Here is a 12736-nt window from a genome sequence, read left to right on the forward strand (position 1 = left end):
TTTCAGACAATACAGCCAAAGTTGAATTTATTCAAGTATAATTTTATTGACTTGTTGAAGATGTAGAGTCTCTGGGCTCTCAGAAACTCTAGCCCATGTGGGTACTTTCAATGTTCGAAGGTCATGGTCCTAGCTGTTCTCAGGTGGCTTGTGTTAGTGCTACTTCCTCATAAAATAATTACCAGGTGTTTTCTAACCAACAGATTGTCATAAGATATAACTTTTGGGGGTACATGCTGGGCGTACCACGTGTGATGGTAAAGCTTTGTCTTTCCTTTAACTTTATAGGCATAGCTAGGCACTTCCGCTTTGGAAGCCAAGAGGATGCCCACGAGTTCCTTCAGTACACTGTTGATGCCATGCACAAGGCCTGCTTGAACGGCAGCAATATGTAAGCACAACAAAGCGCTGGTCCTTTCTTCCCTTTGCATGGCTGGCTTATGAGGGTTGAGTTTTGCCTGAAATAAATATACAGAGCTGTATGTTGACTTCACCTTCACCTTCCACTGCCTCTTCCTTGAGTGATTTGCATTATTGGTTATAATGTTATAACCAATATTATAATTTTTATAACAAAAATTAGAATTTTATAGTATAATTTTGCATGTATATGGTTAAAATTAAAAGGTATGCTTACTGTAACAATTTGGATTTGATTATATATGTCAGGAAATGAATATTGGTTTTGTCACTATTTAATTGTGATATTGAGCATTCCTCTGCAGATCCAAAGCAGCCACTTCCTAGTTGTGCCTGAAATTTTCTGTTGATCTTCAGCCTCTGTGTCTTTCTCACTCTAGTCAGTTACCAATTCCAGTAGTTTTTTTCCCTAAAATCTGAATGCAAACTTAAGAGGAAGAAGGAAGAAACAATTAGATAGTAAGTCCTAACCCACTTGCTCTTGCCCCAACACAGCTGGTAAATCTCCCACACCATTCCCAGCGCCATCAGCACTGCTCAGCCGGAATCTTGCCCTCTGAACGAGGCCCGGCCACCGAGCAGAGGGACACTGCATTCCCTGCCTTAGCAGCCGGGCCTCACGTCCAGTGCTGTGGCCTATTTTGGAGCATCTTCCTCTTAATCCTTGCTTCAGGGCCAAGTTCCTGCCTTAATTTCAAAGTCCCTTGTTAATAAAGCCACCCTGCCTCTCCCCACACCTCCCTGTGTTCTCAGCAGGCAAGACTTCTCCTCTGGCTGCCACACACGCTGATGTCATTTTATTTTGTGGCTCTTCTGTTTGAATTATTTTTCTTTCCTAGATGTACATACTTTTAAATTTTGCCATAGCATCCGTAATTTTGTGAACTCTTCTCTAACATCACCATTTGACTTTTTCAGATTAGACAGACCTACCCAGGCTACCACGCTCGTTTGTCAAATATTTGGAGGGTACCTAAGATCTAGAGGTAAACTTCTGTTTAAAAGTTAATAAAGTGATACATGCATGTGGTTTAAAAAATGTACACAGTAGGAAAGGGTTAATAATGGAAAGTGTGTCACCTATTCAGTCCAGACATGCCCCCTCAAAGGAAGCCCCTGTCCCAGTTTGTAATACATCCTTCCAGGAGTTCCTGTGCATGAACAGACTGGGAGTATTACTAGGTTTATCTCTTAATATTAGAAATTATTTTACATTTCAGCACATATAGGTCTAACATAGTCTTTCACAGTTGCAGTGGTATTCCATTTATTTTAGTCCCCTGTCAATGGATATTTAGGTTGTTTCTGAATTTTTTTGTTATTACCATCAGTGTTTCATTGAACACACACCTTTATGTTCATGTAAAAGTGTATAGGTAGGATAAATCTTTAATATCAGCATTAGAATTAGCATTCCTGCATCAAAGGGTATATTTTAAACTTTGCTACCACCAGATTGTCCTTCCAAAAGATTATTCCAGTTTATATTCCAACCAGCAGTATATGTAAGCTGAATTCATGAAACTGACTCACACTGGGTAACGTTAAAATTTTTTGCCTAATCTGATGGAAGAAAAATGTATTTTTTTTTGAAATAGTACTTTTGTGTTCTGCAATTTCAGTCATTGGTATTGCTGTACTGACTACACTTTGCTTATCCTTTGCATTTTGTTTTTATTTCAGTCAAATGTTTAAATTGCAAAGGTGTTTCTGATACGTTTGATCCATATCTTGATATAATATTAGAGATAAAGGTAAGCATGGTAATTACGACAGTTAAAAAATCAGACATACTTCACATAATTTTATTTATGATTCACTCTTAATTTAGACTATGCTTGTTAGAGAATTGAAACATTTAATATGCTAAGACTTTATTTAGAGGTGATCCCTTAAGCTTGGTAGTAAGCATCAGAAGAAATTTGAAATTATCTTTTCATTATCCTTTGACTTTTCATTTGATAAATCTTAATATAACCAGATTCAGTTGCTCATGTTAAACAAATTTAGATGGTTGTTATTGAGAAACTGTTTTGCTGCTCGCATTTTCTAGACTCTTATTTTTTGTTGTTTTTAAGCCTTTGTTTTGTTGATTGCAAATGTAATATGTGCTCGAGATAAATGTGAGATTCATTGTAGATCCAAATACGTAAGATGCCATCCCTCGGAATGAACTCTTGTTAACAGTTTGGTAAAAACCATTCCAGAACATATTATTTACTGTTTATAAAAATGGGATTATTCCATGAGTCTGTTTGGCTACTTGCCATTTTCATTTAATTCTGCTTGGGGACCTGTGTACATTAGCAGTGGTGGTCCAGTGAGTGGAGAGAGCACAGTTTTTGTGCCTGCTTCCTTGCTGGCAGATAATAATTGGTTTGTTTCCAGTTTTATGCTATTTTAAATAATGTTGCAGCAAGCAACCTTTTCACATGGTTTTACTCACTTTAGTCTGCTTATTTTTAACTGAGGGGCAGGTAATAATTTGATGTGTACATGTATAAAAGTGAACATTATAGTAAAATAAAATTTTCTTTTTAAATAAAAATTCACCTTTGCTTTTATACCTTTGAGTTTTCTTTTTTCTTTTTTCGAACAAGTGGCAGTGAGTGGTAATGTAGTGTTGATGCTCTTCTCTTCCCAGGCTGCTCAGAGTGTTAACAAGGCATTGGAGCAGTTTGTGAAGCTGGAGCAGCTCGATGGAAACAACTCATACAAGTGCAGCAAGTATGACTGACAGTGCTGGGGCCACAGTGGGGTGGCGGGAGGCCTGGTTTGAAAGTTCTGAGAGTCTGAAGAAGCCCTCCGATTCCCTTTAGCTTCCCATGCCATCTGGGAAGACACGGGGTGTCTGTTCTCCATGGGCCAGAGCTCACAGTGTTTAGTGTTTATGCTCCTCAGGGCTGCGCACCTCATGCCGCAGTGCCCCCGGGGAACGTTGGGTCTTGCACATGGCAGTGTAGTGCTGCTGGGAAGGGGGTGTGCAGCCTGGGGTGACATATCTGTGTTGAACAGCAGCATTTCCATCAACTCTCCTGCTATAAATGGGTTTTCATGGAGTGGGAGGGCCAGACTTCCCAGAGGGGTGATGGATCTTTCTCCCTATGGTTCTGCCCAGGATTTGAGGTGCTATCTGCTGGAAATGTAATTTTGATTAGTTACTAATATGTCTCCTCATGAGGTCAAGAGAGGCTGGCTATTTTAAGAAAGTACTGTTTGACTTGTTTTAAATAGCTTTTCATCTTTTAATCAGGGGTGATATAGGTAATATTATTTATCAACTATTCATTTTGTGGAGAGGAAGTCTCCCTTCTTTCTAAGACCATAGAGATTTCTCCTTTGTTTTAAACTCCTTGGATAGTTCTAATTTTTACTTTTCTTCCCCTTATATTTCAATAGGCTTTGTTTTCACAGAATTATTTAAGCCTGAAAAATCGATTAGTTTTTCAGATTTAAGTTTTTACATTTTTAGATTTAAATCTAAAAATTTCAGTTTTTTCCCCCCCAGATTAGTTTGTTTTGAATTGAGAGAAACTTGTATTAACCTGATTTAAAAATGAATAATGACCTTTGTGGCTTGGTGTGTCTGAATTGTGGCTTCCTTTTCTCTCATGCTCATTAAGCAATTTTCCTCTGTATTTTATATTTTAACATGTTTACTGTTGGCTAAGAAGGGGTGGCGTTTCCCTTCTAGTATCCTTTTGAAAACATAATTTAGAATGTTGCAGAGAAACAAGGGAAAGACTAATACAAAAAAAGTACATATTAATCTCTTTAATCTTCTGTTTCTGTTTATTTCAAGGTGTAAAAAGATGGTTCCAGCTTCAAAGAGGCTCACTATTCATAGATCCTCTAATGTTCTTACACTTTCTCTGAAACGTTTTGCAAATTTTACTGGTGGAAAAATTACCAAGGTATGTAGGTAATAGTATTAATGACCTTGTGTGTTGAACCTTTCAAAGCTTAAGTATCAATAGTGTTTATGGGTCATACATGACCAAATTGGACAGTTTTGTTACCAGATTTTCTAAGTTCTTCTAGCATCTGGTGGTAGAAAAAATGTCAAAGCACTGAGCTAGTAGTATGTGTTTGAGTGTATGTTTTTTTCTATATCCTTTAGCTGGTTAGACTTCCTGATGATAAAACTGGTACGTGTTATCTGCCTTAGGGCTTCATAGTCAGGGGAGGTAATGAGTGGATACAGGAGAGCCTGTGGCATTGAAACCCACTGAGAACTTCCCTGTCGATCTCTCCACTGTTCTGTCAAAGTTCACTTCTTGTCAGTTTGTTTACTGATTGGTAGTGCCCTGAATTTTCCCATTTTCTTTCCATTTTCTGAAAATTGAAAGTGGTCGAAAATTTAGTAGCACATAATAATAAAGAAACAGTCCATTCCTAAATTATTAAAAATGAAAACAACTGATGACTGAAGTCCAGAGTTGTCATTGTGTTACAATGACAAGTCCTTTGATGAATTTGAAGAATTCACTTACGGTGGATCCTTGTTTGTTTAAAGGACGTAGTGGGATGCACTAAATATGCTTAGACTCAGATCTGCTCCAGGTTAACCAGGTCTTTTTGAAATGTGGGTCATTATGGTGGGTTTCTGCTAAAACATAGAGTATTGCATTTGGTGGATCCCCTCATGGGGGTCTCCTGCCCTGCAGTGCACCTAAGCACCCCATGCCTGACTGTGGAATGGTCTATGCCTGCAACAATGATCCTTTCTCCTCTTTCCATTTCTGTTTAGGATGTGAAATATCCTGAGTATCTTGATGTTCGACCATACATGTCTCAATCAAATGGAGAACCAATTATTTACGTTTTGTATGCAGTACTGGTACACAGTGGTTTTAATTGCCATGCTGGCCATTACTTCTGCTACATTAAAGTAAGCTGTGCACATTTTTCTAGTAACTGTTGTTTCAGTACACTATAAAATAGCCCTGGTATTCTTGGGGGGAAAGGTGGGAGATTTTTACAGTTAAAATGTAAAAGCCATTTGTCTTACAGTTCTATTATTGGTGTTCCCTATTTGCCTAATTACATCTAGTATCTCTTTCATTGGCACTCTCTGCAGGCTAGCAATGGCCTTTGGTATCAAATGAATGACTCCACCGTATCTACCAGTGATATTAGATCGGTACTGAATCAACAAGCTTATGTCCTCTTTTATATCAGGTATTGTTGGAAAACAAATTTTCAAATTTTCTGTTATGTTATTTCTCTTCATCTCACCAACATATTTAAATTGAATAGTGTTTTGTTGTGTTATAACAACAGCAGCTGAGTGACTCTGAGAGCATGAGAAGGTAGTTTCCAAGTGTGGATCATGAGTTTGATTTAGCTCCCAGCTGTTTAGAAGGTTAACAGTGACATGCAGAAGAAGGCACAGTGATAGTGGAGGAGGGCAGGCTTCTGCTGGCAGCACACAGGAGGACCCTGCCCCTGGGTTGTGGAGACCTCAGAAGGGGGTCTGAGCACCTGATGTGGCTACTCTACAACTACTGAGCACAGGCAGCCAGTCACCTTCCTGGGTGACAGCCGTAGTCATTTCCCTCCTCCGGAGCTGCGTACTCTGACTTGCTAAATTCCATTCAGGAAATGTGTGGCTTTGGAAAAAATCTGATGTATACTCTAGGGTATTCATTTGTAATAGCAGAAAATTAAGAATATCCTTAGATTTCCAACCTTAGATTCCAATAGTGGAATGATTATATAAGTTGTAGCATATCCATATATTGAAATATTATGCAGCTGTTAAAAATTATGTCTGTGAAGCTTTTTTTAATGCCGTGAGAAAGTGCTCAAGTATATATGGAGAGAAAGCAGTTTAAAATTTTACATACACACTGGTATTAAAAAAAACAGTACAGGCTAAAGCCTAATCCACTAAGTCTGAATAATAGATGCCTCTAAGGGGTGGGAGGAAGCGTAGTGTTTTTGTTTCTAACTTTTCTGGATGTTACAGATTTCCTACAATAGCATGTATGTATAATTTTAAAAGTATAAACAGAAAGAAAAATAACATTCAGACAGTGTCATCCTCGGGAGACATCTGCCCGGAGGCCCCGTGTGAGCGCCTGACAGCAGCCTAGACCCAGTGGGCTCCGGCACAGCTCTGTCCTTGGCAGCATGGTGGCCTGCTGTCTGAGGGGCCCCCAGGGATCCTCCCAGAAAGTGATGTATGTCCCTTGTAACCCAAACACTGTCACTCTCTGTCCCCAGGTCCCACGATGTGAAGAATGGGGGTGAACTTACTCGTTCCACCCAGAGCCTCGGCAAGGCCTCCCCCCGCCCAGCCATCAGTCAGCGGGTGGTCAACAACAAGCAGGCCGCACCAGGGTTTATCGGACCACAGCTTCCGTCGCACGTGATGAAGGTAACATCCTGTGGCTAGCAGGGGATCCTTAGGTGCGTTTTGTAAAGCACATCGTCCATACCCTCAGATTCACACTGCAGTAGCTGCCGTGTCTTTGTGTACAATGGAAGTTCTTGTCAAAATAGTTTATTCAAGTCATTTATTACAAAGTGTTTCAAATACACAGAAAATCTCAGAGTAGGACTATAATGATTAAGAAGAAAGTCTGGGTAAAAGTACATTTAAATGCTAGAGATTTTAGCTCCCACTTGGACTTTCATATGTTTAGTGGGTTTAACTATTTAGGACTTCTTGATTAGTGCTGGACTTCAGGAAGGGGACCCTTTTACAAAAAGAACACTTCCATTATGTCCCATTAGCCTTTCCAGGAATGGCATTTTCTGTCTGCTTTCCAGCAAGGCTGGGTCCCGCTCCCCACAGGCCTCGTAGGGGATGGACAGTGTGCCTGGGCTACAGGGGACTCTGTCTTCATGAAGTCAAGGCCTCACTTTTGCTAGAATTATGTGTTGCGATTGAGGACAGCCTAGAATCACCTCTGTCATCTGTGTTGTAGTGTTTTAACAGCCTTTCTGTTTGAATTTGATTTCGAATTGGCAGATCCACTGTCTAATTGTATGCTGTTTTTATGGACATTGAGCAGTGTTGGGATTATAGCAGAAGTCACAAATCTAATGCCCTTGTGTGCCGGGAGGCAGTGAGCTCCTGAAGGGCCTCTACTTAATAGTGACATCAGGACACTGGCCAGTGGAAGAGCATGTTTCCTGGGTGAAGGGGTGGCTGCATTTTTTCAAGGGTTTTTTTTTTTTTTCTTCACATGAAACCTTCCAATGTTGGGATAGCAATTAATTCAGGTATTTAAGAAAACATTGTAAGGGTAGACAAAAGTCTGTGAACCAGATTCCATGCATGACCGTCAGACTGCAACCCCACCATATGTCCTTCTAGAACCTGGAGCAAGATAACCACACAGGTAGGGGAGGCAGTGGTGCCCACAGCAGCTCCCCAGCTCCCGGGGTCTGTCATCATTCCCTGCTGGATAGCGGTGGGCCCCCAAGAGCCCGGCCAAGGAGAATATGTGTGACTCTGTGCTGAGGGGCCCATTAATTTCTGTTGAAGCAGAAAGAATTTGGTCTGGGGTTGACAAAAATAGTGGTTCCTATTTGTTGGTTAATTACCGGGAAACAATGACCTGCGGAAGGTTTACAGTGGGCGGGAGCCGATAAGAGAAGGTGGTGTTTCTGGGTGTGTGAAATTTGTTATTTGTGGAAAGAAAAAGACAACCGACAAGGATGGGCCCCCAGCCAGAAAGGAATCTGTGTCTGTGACTGTTCTGGGGGTTCTCACCGGCTCTGGTTTTCTTCCTTCCAGAACCCACCTCACTTAAACGGGACCGGACCATTGAAAGAAACGCCAAGCAGCTCCATATCGAGTCCTAATGGAAACTCCAGTGTTAACAGGGCTGGTCCTGTTAATGCTTCAACTTCTGTTCAAAACTGGGCAGTGAACAGGTCCTCAGTTCTTCCAGAACATCCCAAGAAACAAAAAATCACGATCAGTATTCACAACAAGTTACCTGTTCGCCAAGCTCAGACTCAGCCTAACCTACATGTCAATGCTTTAGAGAACCCGAACAAGCCAGTTCCCTCTGCTACCATCACCAGTCCTTCTGCGATACAGTCTACCTCGAGTGCATCTGCAACGTCAGTTTCTAGTAAAGTAACAAAGCAGGTTACCCTGAGCGAGTCCTGTTCCAAGCCAGTGATGAACGGCAAGTCCAAGCTGAACCCAGGAGTCCTGGTCCCTTATGGTGCCGAGTCATCGGAAGAGTCTGACGAGGAGGCAAGGGGCCTAGGCAAGGAGAACGGTGTAGGCGCCGTTGACAGCTTGCCTGCTTCTCTTCAGGACGCCAGCGAGAACGAGGCCTCTCAGCACGAGCTCCAAGAACCTGTTACTCTAAATGGTGCTAACAGTACAGACAGTGACCTGAAAGAAACTGGTCTGCCATTTGATGGTGCCAGTTGCCAGGTCCAGCCTGCTCTGCACTTAGGAAATCCCTTCTCCAAGGCAAACGGTCTGCCTGGGAAGGTGAGTGAGGGCCAGGGCCAGGGCGGGAGTGGAGGCAGGCCCCGCTGCCCCTCTCATGCCGGGCCACCCACTGGCTGGGTGTCGGGAGGCGCGCGGCGGCCACGGGGGCTGGAACATCTTTGTGTTCTGTTGCAGCTGATGCCTGCCCCTTTGCCGCCGCTCCCAGAGGACAAAATCTTAGAGAACTTCAAGCTTGGCAACAAAGTGAAAGTCTTGACAGAGGAAACAAGGTAAAATAAACAGGAATGAAGCTGCGAGGCAGGAAATTGGAATGAGCCCGTGCTGCTGTTTTAACTCAACAGAAGTCTTATAATAAGCATCTTGAATCTGGGGGTGATTTGCATAACAATATAGAGACTTTGCTCATTTACCTTTTAGAAAAGTACAGAAAAATGCTTCAGGGACTGGTAGTGCAGGAAAACCTGATGTCCTCAAGCTCACCACTTATTCTCCTGCAAGGCCTTACATCTGGTCGGGGATGCCTAGCACTGTCTCACTTGATCCTTTAAATGACAAAAGTATGAAGATGTATTGAGGTTCTAGGGCAGGGGTTCTCAGCTCTATCAAGTAACAAATATTTTATGTCCTCTCTAGAATTCTAAAATTAAATGCATAGATAAGACAGTCTGCCTCCACACTTAATTTTTTAGAAAAAAAAACCCAGTGCATTCACGAAACAGTAATGTAATGGGAATAGAAAGACAGGAGCTCAGAACAGCTGTCCTTCCAGCGCATAGACACCGGGACACCCAAGCAAGACTGCCCGGGACGAGATGTACAGCACAGTAGCCATGACGGTTTGGAGAGAGGCCTGATGTCTGAGCCAGTGCCACGCACCCCTTTGCCATGGGGGTGTAACGTCCTGTGGTGGGCAACTTCTGGTCCATCTGACCACCCCTTGATTGACACAGTAATTGTGTTCCTGGAAAATCTAATCCATAAAGACTGTTAGTGATAACAGGTTCTCACCAAAATGAATGTCAGCATGTGGGATGTGGGCACTTAATTCTTAGGCAGGCCTGGCTGCCTTGCCCCTGCCTCCGAGTGGTAGGGGCTCCCCCAAAATGCATCCCACCTTTCAGACTGGCCCCTGCAGGTGGATGTGCTCTCATTGAGAACATTTAGGAAGGTCTGATTATTAAAATGGAATGGAGTAAATCCCGTAGGATTTAAAGACTGATCATTCTGCTTTACCTTGAAGATGGGACAGCTTGACCCCTCAGTCACCTGCATGACTTTCCTTCTGTTTCTTTCCTCACAGTGCTCAGTTTGTCCTCAGATGTCACATGCATGAGAATCAGCACAGGCAGTTGTATAAACCAAACCACGCACGCATTGTAGCACACACTTCCGTGCTGACTCACCATCTCAGTGCCACGCACTGGGTAACTTGTCTGTATTGACTTCGTACGGGTTCTTCCCCCAGATATTTTCCTTCTAAAGAGTGGGGGCCACTCAAGGGTTTTTATTGTTTCCTGGCAGGTTTCATTAACCTCGAAAAAACATCACAAGCTCTACAGCAATCATTTCCTACACAAATTTCTCTAAAGCCTCTGAGTCCTCATAGCTTATAAGTAATTTAAGGAGCTGTTGGCTCTGTTTGGATGTGGTTACTCTACCTCTGAGGCTCTTGGAGAATTCAGAGAAAAGGGGTCCAGAGGAAGAGGAGTAGTCTCCAGTCATGTGACTTTCTTGCTTTTTCAGACTTAATTATTACTAAGAGGAATTAGAAGTACATCTGAAAACAAAGAACTCAGCACCATGGAGTTACTGTTGCTGAAAATGGGATAGGAGACAGACTTGATGTAAAATTTTATGGGAGGGAAAGAGAAAATTCGAAGTTTCCAAAAATGAACCAGGTTCCAACCTGGTTGTATCAACCTAATGTACCAGGTTCCAACCAGATATGTTAAAGACAAAAATATTTAGTGAATGGTTTTAGTAAATTCAGTATTTGTCCCTGAGCCGTGAAGCAACCAAATGAATGCTTTGTTTTCTCTCTTGTTTTGGCGGGGCTGCAGTGCACCTGGGACCGAGAGAAGCGCCCCGGAGGGTCCTGAAGCAGCACCTGAGGCTGGCGGCCCTGCCCCTGGGTCCCAGGAGGGACTGGATGCCATCACGAGCCTTAGTAGCAAACTGAAAAAGGCTTTGGCACCCTCAGACCCCAGCATTAAATCTACCAAAGAAGAAGTTTCTGAAAATATTTCAGCAAAACCTGAAGAGTCTTTGCCCAGTATCAGCAGTCTTTGCAGCACCAACAAGAGTGCCGTGGGGGGCGACCAACTTTCTAAACTGTGTGAGTCTGCGAATCTAACAAACGATCAGAGCCCACCAGCCACGGCCGTGACAGGGATGTTAATGGAGAGTCCACAGGGCTTGGCAGCAGTGAAAACGGCAGGGAATTTGAGTCCAAGGTCCCCAGCACGAGCCGAGGGTGACTCTGAGCACGAACTCGTAGTCTACATTAGCCAAGACACGTCCGTGGATGCGGAGGCCCCTCATGAGGGCGCGGGTGCACCTCCAGCTGAGCTGCCTGCCCCTCAGTTGGACAAGATCACAGAAAGTCATCTGGAAGCAGGCCCTGAACAGAGTCCCAGCGAAGGATGGGAAGAAATTAAGGCTGGGCAGAAAGTTCGGGACCGCTCTCCAGTTAAGGAGAAAATCAGTCTCAGAAAGGTTGACCGAGGGCATTACCGCAACCGAAGAGACCACTGCTCCAGTGAGGAGTGGGCCTGGGACGGCCGGAGCAAGACCAAGGACCGCCAGTCCCGGAAGCAGCCCTTGTCCGTGAGGGGGCACAGCAGGTCCCCGGTCAGGTCCGGCCACCACCACTCTCGAAACCGGAACAGGTCAGACCAGGACTGGAGCCGATACCACCACTTGGAAAGCGAGCACTCCTGGGGCCAGGAGAAGTATTACCCAGAGAAGATGCAGTGGGATAGAGGCCAGCGCTCCCATGGCAGGTACACCCCCAATGTGGCACGGGAGCTGCGGGACTGGAAGTCCTTCCACGGGTACCAAGAGTATGACAGAGGCAGGCCATGCAGTGGCCGGCCAAACAAGGACTATCACAAAGGCAGGAAGGGGTATGAGCTGGTTGCCAAAGAGAAGGGCCAGCACCATTCCAGCAGCCCCCGAGCAGGCCCGCCGCCTGCCCTGTTCCTCGAGCAATGCACCCACAAGCTGGCACCTATGGCTGAGGACAGCGGCTGCGACCTCGCCCATCGGGTTCCTGAGCACGAAAGCGTGCGGTCACGGAAACGGAAATGTAGTGCAGAGGATAATGACGACCACTGGGGCCGCCTGCAGGAGGACCCTTCAGAAGGGCCTCGAGTAAAGAAGCATAAGAAGTCAAAGAAGAAGAAGAGATCCAAAGACAAACACCGGGACCGAGATTCCAGGTGAGGGCGCGAGGGCCCTGGCATGCACACTGTTTGACTCCTCTTCACCTGTCTGGGTTCTGAGGCTTCACAGTTTTTATAGATTTTTAAAACTTAGCACAACTTTTAAGCCATACCTTATTTTGTGGTATTGTAAATGCCTAAACTCATTTTCCAAAACGATATGGCCATTTCTGGTTAATGCTTTATCACCTGCCAGAGCAAGTGTGTGACGGTCCGTAAGTGAGCACTTGGGGGCCCTCGACTGCACCATGGGTGTTAAAATTCATATCCATCAGATGTGGTTATATGTTCAAATCTGTTAGTATTTTCTCCACACTCTGCGATGGCTGGGCGGGCAGGAGGCGGGAGGCCACCGTGGCCCGCGGCCCAGAGTGCGGCCTGAAACACAGCGCCAGCTGCCATGGGGCAGCCTGTGTCGCTTTTTCTGTCTTCACGTTTCAATTTG

At 44.1% G+C, this 12736-nt stretch overlaps 1 protein-coding gene across 4 annotated transcripts in view; it reads left to right on the forward strand.

Moving 5' to 3' along the window:
- Positions 1–12736, forward strand: part of USP42 (ubiquitin specific peptidase 42) — a 33903-nt gene that overhangs the window by 17015 nt on the left and 4152 nt on the right. For all 4 annotated transcript variants that reach the window (XM_036897116.2, XM_036897118.2, XM_036897117.2 and 1 more), the window contains 11 exons: positions 289–391; positions 1339–1406; positions 2104–2174; positions 3065–3147; positions 4223–4334; positions 5171–5311; positions 5501–5601; positions 6649–6802; positions 8171–8887; positions 9023–9117; positions 10909–12288. In XM_036897116.2, the coding sequence (XP_036753011.2) occupies positions 289–391; positions 1339–1406; positions 2104–2174; positions 3065–3147; positions 4223–4334; positions 5171–5311; positions 5501–5601; positions 6649–6802; positions 8171–8887; positions 9023–9117; positions 10909–12288 (3025 nt within the window). The remainder of the gene's footprint in view (positions 1–288; positions 392–1338; positions 1407–2103; positions 2175–3064; positions 3148–4222; positions 4335–5170; positions 5312–5500; positions 5602–6648; positions 6803–8170; positions 8888–9022; positions 9118–10908; positions 12289–12736) is intronic.

This window comes from Manis pentadactyla, chromosome 10, assembly GCF_030020395.1.
Source record: "Manis pentadactyla isolate mManPen7 chromosome 10, mManPen7.hap1, whole genome shotgun sequence".
In the NCBI taxonomy this organism is placed as follows: domain Eukaryota; kingdom Metazoa; phylum Chordata; class Mammalia; order Pholidota; family Manidae; genus Manis; species Manis pentadactyla.